Below are 19,242 nucleotides of genomic sequence, written 5' to 3'. Positions count from 1 at the left end.
AACTTGGGCATTGGATACCCAAAACAGGGTGGCTACAAAGACAAGAAGTGACTGACTTATAAGCTTTCAAGAGGGAGACTAGATCCAGAGGGTATGGAGGAAAGTAGAATCTCCCCTAAGTAATATCCAATCTGTCTGGGCGGGACTGATGAAATGAGATGGGGATGGGTCTCTTGTGGTATAATAGAGAATAATTGCTATTACGACTAACTGTGAAGGTTGGAAACGTAAAGGTAGACGTTTTGTAGCAAAAGGAGGGGAGTGATTGACTTTGCAGTTCAGGAGTGGAGGTCCCTGGGACCATCAAGGGAGAAGAGCGGAGTGCTTGACCCTACTCAGAGTAATAGTGATGTCATAGATGGAGGCAGAGATAATGTCATGGAGAGATGGAACGGCTGGGGACTCTAGACCCAGAGAGGAAGAGAGGCTGTGTGCTGACGACCGGAGACAGGCTTGCAGGGTATACCCTTTGGTTGGTTGATGATGCATGGAGGGGGTTGTAACTATGGTAATGAAATTATATACAATAGGATAAATGTAAAGCTAATGTTCTCGCATGTAAACTATCACATAATTAACAATAAAACACTTAAATATATATATTTATATTTACAATGAAGAAGTCATTGGTCTAGCAAAATTATATCATGTGATATCCTACATCATTTCTATCACCAAGACCATAATTTCCAACTATTGATTCTTCCTCTTTTTCCAACCTTTGTATACCAATAACCAGTAATTATCCATACATATTGATTATCTGTTTGATGAATTTCAGATTGAAGAAGTAGAATATCAATTTCATCGTCACTGTCTTTGGTGGTTGGTGTGGAAATTTGAATAATAGCGACATTAACTGGTCTTCCTTGTAGGTGTATGGATAATATTTATCACAGATAGTGTTATATATTAATACAATTCTTGATATGTTCTTTTTGATGATGAATGTGATGCCATTCCTCTTTAGTTTGTCATTCCTGGCATAGGAAACCAGGTGATCATTAGATTCAAATGGCTAATACCAGTCCAGTTTAACTCACTAATGCCTGAGATAGCAATGGTAATGAGCTCTGTTTCTTTTTTGATAATTACCAATTTTCCAAGGTTTATAGTTCATACATTCCATGTTCTGATGATTAATGGATTTTTACAACTGTTATCTTCAATTTGAATTGTGCCCAACCAATAAATTAAGGTCCCAAAGACCTAATTAGTATCATCAAACCATCTCAATTTTGAGGAGGCAGCTCTTCCCCAGTGGCATTTTGAGTATCTTACAACCTGAGGGGCTCATCTTCTGCCACTACATCTGCCAATATTCTGGTGCTCTTCATTGTGTTTCAGTATTAAATATTCTGATGCTCACATTATTCCACTGCTATTCATAATGTTTTCAGTGACTAACAATTCTGAAGTAGTCTGTCTTTCCTTCTTCCTAGTCTGTCTTAGTCTAGAAGCTCATCTGAAACCACTCCAATGTGGGTGACCCTTCTGATATTTAAAATACCCATGACAAAGCTTCCAGAATCACAGCAATATATAAGCCTTGACAGTTGACAAACTGACAGATGAGGTTGAAAGAGATGACTAAGTATAAGATTTAAGAAACCCTGGTGGCACTGTGAGTTAGGTGTTGGGGTGCTACCCATAAGGTCATCAGTTTGAATTCACCAATATGAGGCTCTGCTCCCATAAAGGTTTCGTCTTAGAATCCTTACACTATGAGTCAGAATTGACTCAGTGGCAATTGGTTTAGTTTGGTTTGGTAAGTAATTTAAGAAGAGTGTTCAAAGAATTAAGGCTTTCTTATAGTTTGTGATGGAATCCTGGTGTGGCACTGTGGGATAATGCATCAGACTGCAAAGTCATTTGAACCACAAGGTCATTGGTTCAAGCTCACCAACTGTTCCTCAGAAACCCTGTACAGGGCTGTTATGGGTCAGAATCGACTCGACAGCACTTAACTATAATAAAAACATAGTTTGTGATATTCCTTGTGTGGCACTGCAAGATAAGCACTAGACCATAAGGTTGGTTTGAACCACAAGGTTGCATTTCAAACCCGTCAGTTGCTCCTAGGAAACCCTTATACAGGGTCACTATGAATTGGAACTGACATGATGCTACTAGTAACAACAACATAGTTTTCCTTCTGTTAGTAAGCAAATCTAATTTTATTATTATATATTAATGACTTATCTAGAAGTAGGGTGGCCAACTGTCTGGTTTGCTTGTGATAGAGTAGATTCCTGGGACATGGGACTTGCAATGCCCAGACCAGGAAAATCTCTAATCAAACTGGAAAAAGTTAGTTACTCCATCTAGAAGGTGGGAAAAATGAAAGAAGTTAAAGCTGTAATTGGTAAAGAAACAGCTGCCAGTCATAGTAGCTGCGATAGGGATGTTTGATCATTTTGCTGTTTCAGCAATGTCCTTCTTTTGTCTGAATTCAGACATGAGCACAGAGTGGCCTTTTATGTTTCTTTATCTATCATGGTTCCAGAGTTGCTTTGTCTGATGTTGATGTTATGTTAAATAGTTTATACTGAATAAAAAGGCATCTAGTGGTTATGAACTGGGCTGCTAACCTCAAGGTCCACAGTTTGAAACTGCCAACGGTTCTGAGGAAGAAAGCTGAGGCTTTCTGCTCTCATAAAGATTTGCAGCCTTGGAAACCCTTTACAGGGTCGCTATGGGTCAGAACTGACTCGACGGTACTTAACAACAACAACAAGGTCTAGTTGAGAGTGTCAGGACAGTTGCTGAGTCTCCTTTTCTTTTTCCAATTATTCTTTGGGGATTTGAGGAATATTCTACTTGAAGGAAGGAATAAAGCCTAAGAGTTTGCAAATGTGCAAATATGATGTCCTTGTGTAAGTTTTGGTTTTTCGAATACATCAGTGTTGTACCCTAATGAAACACTAGGCTTTGTTGTTGTTAAGCATCGTCCAATAGGTTCCAAGTCATAGCAACCCTGTATAGGGTTTCTGAGGAGCAGCTGGTGAGCTTGAACCATCGACCTTGCGGTTCAAACGGACCTTGCAGTCCAGTGCATTAGCCCTCAGCATCACACCAGGTCTCCATGCTTTGAAATAGTGAGCAAAAATATTTATCCATCTTTCTTAACACGTCTCTGTTTCTTCGTTTAAAACAGGACAGTGTTATAAAATACTAAAATTTAAAAAATCAGAAAACCTATCACTTTCTTTAAGCTCAAAGCTCATACTAGCATATTGAAATATATTCAGAAATAGTTCCAGGGGTCCTGGTTGGTGCTGTAGCATAAGCCTTGGACTGCTAACCACAAGAGTATAGGTTCAAACTGACAAGTTGCTTCTTGGAAACCCTGTACAGGGTGGCTATGAGTTGGAACACAATTGATGGCCCTTAACAATGAAGGCTTCCATAAGGAACTCTGTTTTTCATAGACATGTTAATCTTTTAAGAAATACTATTATTTCCTAAAATGAAGTTTAGTTACTGTTAGTTATGCTTATTGGTGTTTTTTTTAAAGAAATACATGCAGAGTGAATAATTACTCTGATCTAAAAGCAACATTTCTTAAGAACTTTGATTGAAAGAGATTGTTCCATGTTTTTTCAGATTTACTGTTTTATAAGTAAGAGAAAATATAAAGGGTAGTTTGATTATTTTTTGAGAAACATTTGGCTAGCATATGAATATGTTATTATATAGCTGATTTAGTTAAAACATAAAATTGATAATACTAGTGAAATTGTAAAGCATTACTTTAATTATTAGTATTCATTAAATTATTTAAGTTATCTTGCACTCCGTTTGGTTATCTTGTATATTGATTAAACTGATTACCCTGGGATTAATATATATCATGGAGAAAATTAATGGCCTTAACTATATCTTCATTTTAATTTTAGTATCATTTTTAATGATATTTTCTCAAGGTTCTGGGGATTCCTTTGAAGTCAACATTCCAACAGAACTAAAAGAAGAACATCATGTCAAAATAAGTGAGAAAAAGGAAACTGCAGAATTATCAGAAGCATCAGAAATTAATGTACCGTTGGCAATGGTGCTTCCCTCTGAAATTTCATGTGAGGTCAGTAAAGATTCTTTTTATTTAAGGGTCTCTAAGATGGCACTGTGGGTTAATGTGCCAGACTGCAAAGCCGTTTGAACTGCAAGGTTGGTGGTTTAAGCTCACCATTTGCTCCTCAGGAACCCTATACAGGGTCGCTATGGGTCGGAACTGACTCGAGAGCACTTAACAACAACAATAGGATCACAGGAGTCCTGGTGTGGCGCTGTGGGTTTATGTGCCAGACTGCAAAGCCATTTAAACTGCAACGTTGAAGGTTCAAGCTCACCGGAAACCCTATACAGGGTCTCTATGGGTCAGAATTTACTCAATGGCACTAACAACAATAACAACAGGGTCACTAGGAGTCCTGTTGTGGTGCTGTGGGTTAATGCACCGGACTGCAAAGTCTAATTGAAACACAAGGTTGGCAGTTCAAGCTCACCTACACAGGGTTGCTATGGGTTGGAATGACTCTATGGCACTTAACAACTACGGCAACAATAGGGTCACTGAACTGACTTCATGGTACACCAGCACCACCAATAGGGTCAGTATGAATCAGAACCAACTCCAAGGCACTTAACTACAATAGCAGGAACAACAACAATGGTTTTATAAATACTGTATTTCACTAAAATTTAAGTTTCAACATAGTTGGTGTATTAGTGTTCTAAGGCTGCCATAATAAAATACTTTATATTTGGTGACTTATATGAATAAAAATTTATTATCTCACAATTCTGAGGGCTTGGTGTATGAGATTATGCTATTGGCTATGCTCATCCCTTACGAAGTTTCTTATGGAGAATATGTTCCATTGCTCTCTCCTACTTTCAAATGACTCCTAGTATTCCTCAGTTTGCTGCTATAGTATCACATGGCATCCTTTCTCTGTCTATTTGTACCATCTCTTCTTTTATAATGATATCAGTCGTATCAGATTAGTACTCACCATACTCTGGGATAACCTTGTGTTCATTTAATATATCTTCAGAATTCCTACTTCCTAACAGGGTCACATTGACAGTTACAGGGGTTAGGACTGCAACATATATTTTTGCAGAGACATAATTCAGTCTATAGCATTTGACATTGCTGTTTACTTTGTTCAATCCTGTGGCTACAGTACTTAGAGCAATATCTGGCAATTAGTAGACATTTAGTACATATTTGTTGACTAATTGAATATCAGAAAATATACAATCTCTTACTTTTATCAAATATTGCTTCTTGTTGTTAGGTGCCATCGAGTTGGTTCCGACTCATAGCGACACTATGCATTGTGCTATTAAAAGAAAGTTGGAATCATACTAAACAAATCAAAGAGTTTATTTTCATAAGACTTAAGACATTGGTAGAATTCTTTAATTTCATCAAACAATTGCTATGTTTGGGCCATTGTTGTTCAATAATCTTTTAAACACCATAATTCAAATATATTGATCATCCTGTAGTTGTATCTGTTATCCAGTGTTTGAATGCATATGCGATGAATGAAAGAACCATGGCATAGCACAAGCACACTTAAGCCCTCAAAGTTACCATTCTGCTGTGTAATACTTTAAAGAGATCTTGTGTAGAGCAGAGTTGCCTAATGCAATTTATTGGTTGATTTCTTGACTGCTGATTTCATGACTATTTATTGTGGGTCAAACTAAAATAAAATTATTGATAACTTCAATATTTTCTCTGTTTATCATGATACTATTCATTGGTCCAGTTTTGAGGATTTTTGTTGTCTTTACACGAGGGTGTAGTCTATACTGAAAGCTGCAATCTTCGATCTTCATTAAAAAGTACTTTAAGTATCTGCTTCCATCAAGCAAGGCTGTGTATTCTGTATACTGCAGGTGGTTGATAAACTGTATTTCAATCCTCATGGTACTTTCTTCTTCAAATTATCCAGGTTCTCAGATTATTGTATATCATACAGATTGAAAAATGGTGATGAAAGGATACAAGCCTGCTGTAAATATTTGCTAATTTTAAACAATTCAGCATCCCCGTATTCTGTTTGAATGATTGTCTAATGCAATCTGTTGTTTGATGTCTTGTCTGCTGCTTCCATGAGTGTTGATTGTGGATCCTAGCAAAATGAAGGCTTTGACAACTTCAATCTTTCCTCCATTTATCATGAAGCAATTTATTGGTCTAGTTGTCAGTATTTTTGTTTTCTTTACATTGCAGTGTATTCCATAACGAAGACTTTGGTCTTTGATATTCATCAGTAAGTATTTTAAGTCCTCTCTACTTTCAAAAAGCAAAGCAATGTCATCTGCATATAGAATGTTGTTAATGAGTCTTCCTCTAATCCTGATGCCACATTCTTCTTCATATAATCCAGTTTCTCAGATTATTTGCTCAGCATACAGATTGTTTAAGTATGGTGAAAGAACACAATATTAGCAAACTATTTCCTGATTTTAAACTATTAATCATTCTGTTCAAATGAGTGCTTTTGTTCTTCTAGTTTTTGTTTTGTTTTGTTTTATACAACCTGGACCTGCATCAGTTTAATTGATGTAGAAAACACAGGATTGTCACCAGAGTTAGTTGCCACCAGAGTTAATTGTCAAACATGAGCTATTCCCAAAGCACCCTGATGAACCAGGTAACAAAATGGACCTTTTCTGTATGGTAAGCTGAACTCTACAATATATGAGAGGTTTAAAAACAAAAAAAAAAAGAGCTGATTTGGATCATAGTTTCTTTTCTTTTTTATTGTGATTTGATTGAAAGTTTACAGGGCAGATCTTCTGTTTTACATTTAACAAATCATATAGTTTGTTTCATTACAATGATTATAATCCCCCCATGTACCATTAGTTAGCAGTATTTCTATTCATTTTAGCTCTTTTTTGTTTTAAAAACTCAGGCATAGAGATGGAGACAGAGATGATGACATGGAGGAGTGAAGCGGCTGGAAACTTTGGATCCAGAGAGAGAGAGGAACTGTGGGCAGAAGAATGAGTGGGGAGGGAGGAGTATAGAGCACGGGCTTCTAGGATATGCCCTTTGGTTGGAAGACTGCATGGAGGGGATTGGAACCATGGCAATGTAATGATATATGATGGAATGAATATGGAACTGAGGTTCTCTCATGTAAACTATCATATAACTCATAATAAAACATAAAAACAAACAAACAAACAAAAAACTCAAGCATAGATAATCATTTAAACCACCAAAGGGCCCATTCTGCAAGCCTGCCTCTGGCCACCAGCTCTCAGTCCCTTTCTTTCCATGAATCTAGAGTCCTCAGCTGCTCCCTATCTCCATGTCCCCATCTCTGCCTACATCTCTGGTATCACTGTTGTTTGTTACAGTGACTCTGTGTTCTCCTTCAATCTTCTTTTAATACTTTATGCCAAGCAATATATTGATATAAAGAGGCAATACCAACAACAGTGAAGTATGCACCCTGTAAAATGGTCAATCATTTGAGATCAAAAGGGCCACATTTACCAAAGTACAAAATACAGAAAGGTTGGAAAAGAAGGAGGAGTGAAAGAGAGAAACACAGGGAGGAAGTGAGTTAAGTGATGTTACAGTGAGCAAATTGCAAATATTGAGATGAAGCAAAGTGCATTGTCTGCTGAATATAAAACTGATGTTCTTCTCTGCAAATCTTATCTCAATTTACTATGAAAAGTTTCAAAAAAGACTTTGAACTTTATTTTGAATTAACCAAATCCAACCAAACTCCTTGCTGTCAGTGGATTCTGACTCAAAGTGACCCTGTAAGATTTCAAGGCTGTAAATGTTAACAGAAACAGATTATTATATCTTTCTTCCATGGAGTAGTGTGTGAATTCTTACTGCTGACCTTTTGCTTAGCAACCAGCAACTTTAGCAATTGTATAACCAGGACTTCTTTCTTTGTACTTATTAAGAACTGTGTATATCTGTTCTGACTTACCTTCAAATTCTTAGAGCTCGTTCAAGAACGTATCTCATTCATAAACTGTATTGGCATAATCTTCCATGTCTCTGATGAATGTTGCATTCGTAGTCTAATGTCTGTCTTGAAACACAATGCTGTATGTGATAGAATAATATCCATACACCTAAGAGGAAGACCAGTTAATTGCACTAGTATTCAGATTTACACAGAAACCACAAAATTCAATGAAGGTGAAATTGACTTCTACCAACTTCTTCATCCTGAAGTCAAAAAACATGCAATCAAGTTGTATTGATAATTACTTGTCATGTGAAAGATGGAAACAAAGGGCAAGGGTCAGTAACTGGAAAGTATGACAATGATAAAAATGATGCTGGAGATTATATGGTAGAATTTTGCAAGATAAATGACATATTCATTGCATATTGTTGTTGTTGTTAAGTGCCATCGAGTCGGTTCCGACCCATAGCGACCCTGTACAGGGTTTCCGAGGGTGTAAATCTTTACGGGAGTAGAAAGCCTCATCTTTCTCCCGCGGAGCCGCTGGTAGTTTCGAACCGCTGACCTTAAGGTTCGCAGCCCGATTCGTAACCACTATGTAGACCTCATCAAATGAAAGACACAGGAATCAAATTGAGTCCATCATACATCTGTTGAAAGAAACAATAAAGAAGGGGAAGACTGTGGAAAGAACCATCAATTGTTTAGGTGAAGGCTCAGGATGAGCTGAAGAAAATTAATGCAAATCCATGAGAACCAAAATGTGATCTTGAATACATTCTACCTGAATTTAGAGACCATATCAAGAACAGATTTGTTACATTAAACACTGAATACAAAAAAAACAAGATTTATGTGATGACATTAAGTACATCATAAATGAAGAAATAAAAGGTCATTAAAATCAGTCTGGTTATCTATTGAATTTTTCAGAAAATTTAATTTCAAAGAGCCTTGGTGGTCCAATGGTTAAGTGCTCAAATACTAACTAAAAGGTCAATAATTTGAACTCACCAGCCACTCCATGGGAGAAAAGATCTGGTAGTTTGGTCCCATAGAGTTTACAGCCTAGGAAACACTATAGAGCAGTTCTACTGTGTCATATACTATCACTATGAGTTGAAAACAACACAATGCCACACAATAACAACAAAATGATCTTAGCAAAAGTTTGATTTATACTAATTACATTGAATTTTTTTCTATCTGAATCCTAGAATATGACACATTCCCTAGCAAAGGCCTTTATTTCATTTGAGCTGTCTGTTGATACACCTCTGTGGCTGAAACCATAATGAATCTCAAAACCTAAAGCAGAAATACTTTCAGATTACATGAAGGGGCATGACTCTTAAATGCCCATTTACAAATGACAATAATCTCAGAGTTTACCTCCTTACTTGTCCATTCTTGACTCTGAGTACAATTCAAACAATATACAGAAGCTAACATAGCACTTCCAGTTTATTTCTGATACCAATCTTCACTTAAAGTCTGTTCCTGTGATTTAAATAGAAAAGCACAATCAGATCATCAAAAGATTAGTGTGTGAACCAATGCCTAAAATGTCTGTTTTTGAAGTACTGCCTCTTTTGAGATGAGGTTTTATAGTAACAAAAAAATTCCCTTTCCTTTTAACCAAGTGTCTTAGTTATGTAATACTGCTATAACAGAAATACCGTAATCGGATAGCTTTAACAACCAGAAATTTATTCTCTCACAGTTGCTCTAAGGAAAGGTTTTCTGTTTGTTGATTTTGTGGAAAGGTTCTTATCTGCTTTCAGCAACTGGATGGCCAGTATTCCTCAAGATCTCCATACAACTTGGTTTCTGTATTTCCCCACATCTAGGATCTTCACAATGCAGGGACCCAGGTTCAAAGTCATATTCTACTTCAGGCTCTTCTATGTTGGTGGTAGTAGATCCTTCTAAGGAGTTCTGGTGTGGTGCTGTAGGTTAATGTACTGGGCTGCAAAGTCAGTTTGAACTACACGTTTGGTGGTTCAAGGACACCGGTCACTCCTTAGAAACTGTATAAAGGTTTGCTATGGTTTGGAACCGACTCAACAGCACTTAACAACTATAACAACAAATCCTTCTGAATTCTGCTCACTTCTCTCTTTTTATATTTCAAAAGAGATTGAACCAAGAAACAATATAATCCTCTAGGTTGCATCTGACTTCATTGCAATGATAGAATTGAGGATTTATAACACAAAGAATAATTATGTCAGATCACATCATCATATCAGGGGGTAATAGCCTTATGTTAGATCACATCATGGAAATGATAACTAGTTCTTAATTACTAAACCACTGAGAATCTTGGTCAATCCAATTTAACACAATACTATCACACTTGATTCTCAAATTTATCTATGTATAAAGATTACTTGTTGCTTTGGTTGTTAAGTACCTGCAAATCAGTTCTAATTCATAGAAACCTTAAAGAGGGTTTCTGAGGAACAGTTGATGGGTTTAAACTGCTGATCTCACAGATATCCATCCAGTACTTATCCTATAGCACCACATCAGAGACTCTTTGGTTAGCTAAAAATAATAATAATAATATTTTGTGTGGAATCCACAAGTTTTTTACCTGTAAGTGAACAGAAACAGCTACAGGACACAGATGTAAGGCTATGGAAAAACCAGGGTGGGTGTAGCAGTGAAAGGGGCAGAGTGACACTGGTAAGTGACAGCCACCAGTGAGCAAGTCCTTCAGTGCTGAGATGGTCATATGCCACTAGAGTCAAGTGACCAAGAAGTGCATATCCAGTGAATCACCAACTCTGGAAGACAGGTGGCAGACAACGAGGGCCAGAGCTGGAGCTCTGCCACAGGGTGCTGCACTCATGGGTGAATGGGCCCCCCACAGAGCTGTTACAGCCAGTAAGAGAACACATGCCCTCCCCTCACACCAGGTGAAGAAATGGACCCCCTATCAGGTAACTGGGCCCATGATATCTTGGTCTTTTGATACAGAGCAGCACTGCATACCTACTACATACGTACAACAGGACTACTGGTGTAGCACTGTAGAATAAGCACTGACCTTCAATTCACAAGGTTAATGGTTCAAATCCACCAGTCACTCCTTGGAAGCCCTACACAGGGTCGCATTGACTTGACAGCACTTTAAAATATATCCTACCCCAGATATTAAGATATAATTAGGCTGGGTTGTGGTTATTGTTGTTAGGTGTCATTGAGTTGGTATCAACCCATAGCTACCTAATGCACAGTAGAACAAAACACTGCCCGATCCTGGGCCAACTTCACTACTGTTGTCATGCTTGAGTCCAGCGATGCTGCCACTTGGCCAATCCATCTTGTTGGGGGGTCTTCCTCTTTTTCTCTGACCCTCCACCTTACCAAACATGATATTCTTCTCCAGTGACTGGTCCTTCCTGACAATATGTCCAAAGTATGAGAGATGAAGTTTGGCTCTCTTTCCTCCAAACAGCACTCTACTCTACATTAGTCTCTCCCAAGAAGATGGCAGCTCAGGGAGCAGCTGAGAATCTTGAATTAGAAAGCAATGGATTTTTTTGATTCTGCTACAAATTCCCCTAGCTCTAAGCCTTCCAAGCTTCTAAATATTCCTTCATATGTGGTTCAGAGTTCTAACACCATCCCCTGAGCCTGTTTGGTCTGGTATTAGGTTGGGTTACAGCCTCTGTATTAAGTAACAGCTTGGGCATTTTACAAGTTCTTTTAGTTGATTCTGAGGGTGTGGATTAACAACTAACTTTATGAACCATTGCCATAATCTAATTCTTTCTCCAATATCAGCTGCAACGACCTGGAAAGTCTAGTTTACTATGGTCCATGCAACTATGTTTGTTAAATGAGTGGCCATGAAAGAAGTTATTAGCATAGGAAAAGAGCCATTTGGGTGTGGTTAGGTGCCACTGAGTTAATGTCATAGCAACCCTATGCAAAACAGAAAGAAACACTGCCAGTCCTGTCATCCCACCATTGATGTTACACTTGAGCTTACTGCTGCTGCATGGTGCCAATCAATCTTTTTTGGGGTGGTGGGATCTTCCTCTTTTTCTATGACCCTCTACTTTACCAAAGAGCTCTGGTAGCTTAGTAGTTACAAGGTGGGCTGCTAACCTCAAGGTCAGTAGTTTGAAACTACCATCCATTATGCCAGAGAAAGAGGAGGTTTTCTGCTTCTGTAAAGATTTACAGCCTCAGAAACCCTGTTCAGGGTCACTATGGGTTGCAACCAACTCGACGGCACATAACAACAACAACAACAAAGATTTATAGCCTGGGAAACCCTATGCAATGTCTCTATGAATCAGAACTGAATCCTAGGCACACCACCACCACCATTTTATCAGGCATGTTGTCCTTTTTTAGTAACTGGTCCCTACTTATAATATGACCAAAGTGTGAGAGGCCAATCTGGTGTCTAAGAAGCATTATGTCTGTACTTGTTCAAGACATATTTGTTTGTTGCTCAGGCAGTACAAAGAACATTTAATATTCTTCTGCAACAACATAACACAAATGCTTCAATTCTTCTACAGTCTTCCTTATTCATTGTCCAATTTTCACATGAATATGAGGTCATTAGTTTGTGTATAAAAGCTGAGTTGCTTTTATTGTTATGTTTCCTGGAGTCTGTTCTGACTCATAGAGAGCCTATGCATAACAGAAGGGAACAAGACCCAGTCCTGAGGTCCTGAGACATCCTCACAATCATTGTTACACATAAGCCCATTGCTGCTGCCACTATGCCAATCCATCTTGTTGGGGGTCTTCCTCTTTTTCACTGACCCTCAGATTTACAAAACATGGTGTCCTTCTCCAGAGACTGTTTCCTCCTGATAGTATTTCTGAAGTATAAGGGAAAAAAACCCTCAACATCCTGGTTCCAAAGAGAATTCTGGCTGTACTTATTCCAACAGAGATACTTTTGTTCTTCTGTCAGTCCATGGTATTTTCAATATTCTTCTTCAACACCATAACTCAGATGAATCAATTTTTCTTTGGCCTTTCTTATTCATTGTACACTTTTCACATGTATTTAAATTAAAATTACTATTGTTTGGATCAGGCATATCTTAGTCTTCAAACTGATATCTTTGCTCTTGAATACTTTGAAGAGGTCTTGTACAACAGATTTGCCTAGTGTAATGTATCATTTGATATCTTGACTGCTACTTCCATGAGTGTTGATAGTGGATGCAAACAAAATGAAATCTTTGATAGCTTCGATCTTTTCTCAATTTTCATGATGTTACTTATTGGTCCAGTGGGGAGGATTTTTGTTTTCTGTATATTGAGGTGCAGTGGTCTTTGATCTTCATCATTAAGTATTTTAAGTCCTCTTTGCTTTCAGCAACCAAGGATTTATCATTTGCTTATAACAGGTTGTAAATGAATCTTGCTCCAATCCTGATGCCATGTTATTCTTATAACCCAGTTTTTCAGGTTATTTGCTCAGCAAACAGATTGAATAAGCATGGTGAAAGAATACAACCCTGCTGCACACTTTTCCTGGCTTTAAAACATTCAGTATCTTCTTGTTCTATTGGAATGACTATCTCTTGGTCTATGTTCAGGTTCCTCATGAGCACAATTAAGTGTTCTGGAATACCCATTCTTCACAATGTTGTCCTTAGTTCATCATGATCCACATAGTCAAAAACCTTTGCATAGTCTTGCATAGTCAATAAAGCAAAATTAAACATTTTTCTGGTATTCTTTGTTTCAGTCAAGATCCATATGACATCAACAATGATATCCCTCATTCCACATCCTCATCTGAAACCAGCTTGAACCTCTGCTAGTTTCTTGTCAGTGTACTCTTGCAGCCATTTTTGAGTTGCATTTGGCGAAAATTTACTTGCATGTGATATTAATGATATTGTGTGATGATTTCCACATACTGTTGAGTCACTTCTCTTTGGAATAGGCGCATAATAGCTATAGTAAACTGAAATGATCCACTAGGATCAAAACCCTCTTTTGCTTGTGTTTTTTAAATCATTGAAACCTAAACTCACTCACCCAGACAAAGCCAGAAATCTGAATACCTACATGTTCTATGTTAGTCAAATGTCAGCCATTGTGTTTTATTCTGGAAGTTTGCAACCAACACAACAAAATTTCAGAGTTCAGAAGTGATACATAATCATACAATTTTGCTTCCTGAATTCTCATAACCAGGTATGAGATTAAACAAAATGTCAGAAGTTTAAGAGCAAAATAGCAGCTTCATAAATGATAAAACTAAATATATGACAGTGAATAAGGAAGACCATAGAAGAATTGATGCTTTTGAGTTATGGTGTTGGCGGAGAATATTGAAAGTGCCATGAGCAGCCAAAAGAACCAACAGATCTGTGTTGGAAGAAGTGTAGCCAGAGTGCTCCTTGGAGCCCAGGATGGCCAAACTTCGTCTCTCATACTTCAGACATATTATCAGGAGGGACCAATTGCTGGAGAAGGATATCATGTTTGGTAAGGTGGAGGGTCAGAGAAAAAGAGGAAGACCCCCAGTGGATGGATTGGCAAAGTGGCAGCATCAATGGGCTCAAGCATGGCAATGATAGTGAAGTTGGCCCAGGATTGGGTAGGGTTTCATTCTGCTGTGCATAAGGTCACTATGAGTCGGTACCGACTCGATGGTACCTAACAACAACAACACAGTCATTTGAGAGTCTTAACTTTATTATTATTATTATTATTATTATTATTAAGTTAAATTACTCAAATAGTTACAACCTGGACACAGGACAGGACAACTGTGAGTTTTCCCTATGGAAGCAGGCCAATTATTTCATGGAGATATAGTGAGCATGGAAGCTGTGAGTCTTAAGGAAATTAAAGAGAAGAGCTAAGTATGTTGAATTAGATAAGTGTCACATTTGATTATTTTATTTTTAAGTTTTAGCTGTTTAATGATTTAAAGTTAGCAGACAAGATCATCAGTTTTACATTCAACGTACAATATACGTTGTTTCCTCTCAATGAATGCCATCTCGTCCATTGAACAACAGTTACCTGTATTTCTTCTTGTGGGTCCCATCTCCATTCCACCCATCTTCCCATCCCTTCTCACCTTTGTCCTTAGGTGTATGCTACCCTTTTGATTTTGAATGATTGACTGTCCCATCATTCATAGTGAGCATACCTACTAGTATTGTTGTTCCCCCTATATACCTAGCTAAAGTTTGGCTTAAAGCTGGGCTACTAGGATGAATTCCTTTCTAAGCCTGATGGGTGGTCAAGGGCCATAGTCTCAGGTTCCATCATCCCCTTCTTACCAGTAAGCCTGGTCTTTTTAAACATAATTTTAAGTTTTATTCCATATATTCTGCCATTCTATCTAAGACTTCCTAATGTGATAAGTTTCAGAGTGGTTGGTAGTGGTAGCTGGGTACCATAAAGTTCTTCTTGTGTTAAAATCCTGGATAACGATGTTCACATGTTCCATTAGACCATTGGACTAATTGATTCCAAGCATCTTCAATTCTCATCATTCTTCTTTTTTTTGAATATGGAGAGACCAATGGCTGCACCTTAGATGATTACTCATGAACTTCTAATATCCCATAAGTGTCATATTAGTTATATAATTTATATCCCATCTTAATTTAAAATATTTGGACAGAATACCTCTGATGTGCATAAGTATTTCAAGATGTCACAGGGAGATGAGAAAATAAACTCATCTTTGTAAAATCTATCTGTGGAGACAAGACATACAGTTCATTGAGAGTAGAGGCTATGATTTAGAGTAAAATGATTGCTATAGATATGAAATGATCTGAGGGAGGTGTTTGTAGAGCTGGCACAACCTGAGTTGAGCTTTGGAGGAGAAGACAATTATGGAGAAGTAAAAGGAGAAGGGGACAAATGGCATGTCACCATTGCATGTCAAAAGGATTAGTTAAGTGATATGCAGGGACCAGAATGGAATGGAAATGTGGGCGATCCCTGTGTGAAAACTTATTAAAACATTTAAGACAGAAGCATCAGAGCATTAAAACAAGTACTACATCGTTGCACAGGTTATATCCATGCAGCTAGCCTTGAATACAAATGAAGATATATGTCTTACAGGGTTGGTCATTATGTTTGTCTTTATTTTTATTTAGAACTTTCCCCTGGAAATAGTTGTAAGGGGATGTCCTCCCCTCTATTATAAAGGAATTATCATACATAAGAAGCAGCCTGTGTAAACACTTTTGAATGAAAATGAGTTGGTTAGGTGGATAAAACATTGGGAGAGCTAACTTGCAGTTTTCAAGGAGATGTTACTGTTAGCTGCTGTTGAGACAACTTCAACTCATGGCATCTCAAAGTACAACAAAATGAGATGTTGCCTAGTCTAGTCTTAGGCCATCTTCATGATGTTAGTATGTTCTATTCCATTGTTTCAGAAATTGTGTATCTGACGTCCCTTCCAACCTAGGGGACTCATCTTCTATTACTATATAAAGAATGTATTCTTTTCTGATCCATAAGGTTTTCATTGGTTAATTTTCTAAGTAAATTACCAAGTCTTGTTTTCTAGTCTATGTTAGTATTAAATCTCCACTGAAACCTGTTCACTGACCCTGCTGGTATTTGAAATATCAGTGACATGTCTTCCAGCATCATAGCAACTCAACCCACCATTGTATTACAAACTGACAGATGAGTGGTGGTGCAGTACAATAGTTCATATTTAACTAGGACTTGTATAAGCATGGTAAAGAACTCTGGAGGACTTTGAAGGAGACAATCTTGGGAATCCATGTCACAGTGAAATGGGAAAAGATTCTGTGGCTGTAAAAGATCCCAAGGAAGGTAACAATTAAGAAGAACAAAAGGAATAATAGGACTATGCCACAAATGAGGTTCTCCAAGTAAAAATTGCAGATGTGAAAAAAAGCTCACATTCTTGACGTTGAAAAGCAGTGTACTCAGGAGGTTGTTGTTAAGTGCCGTTGAGTTGGTTCCAACCCATAGCGACCCTATATAGGGTTTCCTAGGAGCAACTGGTGACCTTGAACTGCTGACCTTGCAGTTCAAATGGCTTTGTAGTTTGGCACATTAAGACACAGTGTCACACCAGGAAGAAAAAAAGAAAGAATTTCTGACATAGAATTAATGGACCATAAGCGATAGGTGTAATACTGAAGTTGTTGTTATTAGGTGCCTTCAGGCTGGTGTTGACTCATAGCAACCTTATGCACAGCAGAATGAAACATGTCCTGATCTTGCACCAACCTCACAATCATTGTTACACTTGAGCCATTGATGCTGCCACTGTGCCAATCCATCTTATTGGAGACCTCTTTTTTGCTGACTCTACTTCACCAAGCATGATGTCCTTCTCCATGGACTAATCTCTCCTGGTAATATGTCTGAAGTATGAAATACAAAGTCTGACATCCTGGCTTCTGAAGAACATTCTCACTGTACTTCTTCCAACACAGATTTGTTTGTTTTTTTGGCAGTCATGGTACTGTTAATATTCTCTTCCAGCACCATAACTCAAAGACATCAATTCTTCTATGATCTTCTTTAGTTACTGTCCAACTTTTAGATGCATATGAGGTTATTGAAAATACTATGGCCTGCGTGAGGCACACCTTAGTCTTCAAATGGACATCTTTGCTCTTGAACTCTTTTAAAAGAGTTCTTATGCAGATTTGCCCAATTCAGTAAGTTGTTTGATTTCTTGATGGCTGCTTCCATGAATGTTGATGATTGAGGTAAGCAAAATGAAGTCTTTGATAATGTCAAATGAGGACATAAAATACTTACTGATCAGCATCAAAGACCACTCACTGCCTTCATATGAGTTGCACCTCAAAGTAAAGAAAACAAAATTCGCATGACTGGACCAACAAATAACATCAAGATAAATGATGAAAAGACTGAAGTTGTCGAAGACTTCATTTTGCTCAGAGTAACCATCAATGCTCATGTAAACAGCAGTAAGAAAACTAAGTGGCATATTGCATTAGGAAAAGGTGCTTCAGAAGACTTCTTTAAAGTTTTCAAGAGCAAAGATATCACTTGGAGGACTAAGGTGCATCTGACCCAAGCCATGACATTTTCAATAGCCTCACGTGTATAGAAAGTTGGACAATAAATAAGGAAGGCCATAGAACAATTGATGTATTTGAGTTATGGTGTTGGAGGAGAATATTAAAATACTGTGGACTGTCAGAGGCACAAACCAATCTGTATTGGAAGGAGTATGACCAGAGTGTTCCTTGGAAGTCAGAATGGCCAAACTTCGTCTCTCACACTTTGGATATCTTATCGGGAGATACAAGTACGTGGAGGAAGATATCATGCTTGGTAAAGCGGAAGGTCAGTGAAAAAAAGGAAGATCAAAAATGAGATGGACTGGTGTAGTAGCAGCAACAATGTGTTGAAGCATAGCAATGATTGTGAGATTGGCACAGGACTTGGCAGTGTTTTATTCTGTTGTGCACAAGGTCGCTGTTAATTAGTACCTACTCAACATCACCTAATAACAACAACTTAAAAATACACAAAAATTATATATATATATATATATATATATATATATATATATATATATATACATACAAAACTCAAACCACGTCCTGAGAATATTTTTATTTTAATTAAATAGAGTAAATATATGCAATCTAGAAATACTTTCCTGAGCATCATCAGAAGTATTTGCTGCCATGCTAAATTTAACTGACAAAAAGAAGAACTATTTGTTCATTTGCATGTATCACTAATTCCATGCATTCTAAAAGCAATCCCTTGGATTCTGAATGGCCTGCAGAATCAGGAAGAGGAAAAGGTAAAGAAACAATAACAAAAAAAAAACCTGGATAAAAGGGTGACATGCTTATTCCATTACTGTATTTGCTAAAGAGAAGCAGTATCTACAAAAAATAGAATTTTGTAAGATGTAATTAAATTGGGTTGTTTAAAATTTGTTTTTTGAAGTTGACTGTTGTTCAATATTATGTAATAAAAATATAAGACATTTAAATGCCAAATAATTTTATATCAAGAGTCTTAAATTTTAGAATTACGAGCAAAGTTTTTATTATTTTCTTCTATATACCAGTCTAAATACTAACAATTGTAATTATAATCATGGTTTTGTTGTTGTTAAGTGCCATCAAATTGGTTCTGACCCATAGTGACCCTGTATATGGTTTCTGATGGGTAGGTGGTGAGTTTAAATCGCAGATACTGTGGTTCAAACTGACTTTGAGGTCCATTGCTTGTCCCCCAGTGCCACACCCTATAATATTAGGTAATG

The 19,242-nt window shown here is 37.4% G+C and overlaps 1 protein-coding gene across 1 annotated transcript in view; it reads left to right on the top strand.

Annotated features, from left to right (window-relative positions):
- BANK1 (B-cell scaffold protein with ankyrin repeats 1) overlaps nt 1–19,242 on the top strand; it is a 538,680-nt gene that overhangs the window by 106,363 nt on the left and 413,075 nt on the right. Inside the window, exon 2 of the mRNA XM_006872727.1 lies at nt 3,927–4,081. Coding sequence (XP_006872789.1) covers nt 3,927–4,081 — 155 coding nt within the window. The remainder of the gene's footprint in view (nt 1–3,926; nt 4,082–19,242) is intronic.

This window comes from Chrysochloris asiatica, unplaced genomic scaffold (genome assembly GCF_000296735.1).
Source record: "Chrysochloris asiatica unplaced genomic scaffold, ChrAsi1.0 scaffold00211, whole genome shotgun sequence".
NCBI lineage: Eukaryota > Metazoa > Chordata > Mammalia > Afrosoricida > Chrysochloridae > Chrysochloris > Chrysochloris asiatica.
The sequence above is the reverse complement of the archived record's forward strand: the minus strand, read 5'-3'. Positions and strand labels throughout refer to the sequence as shown.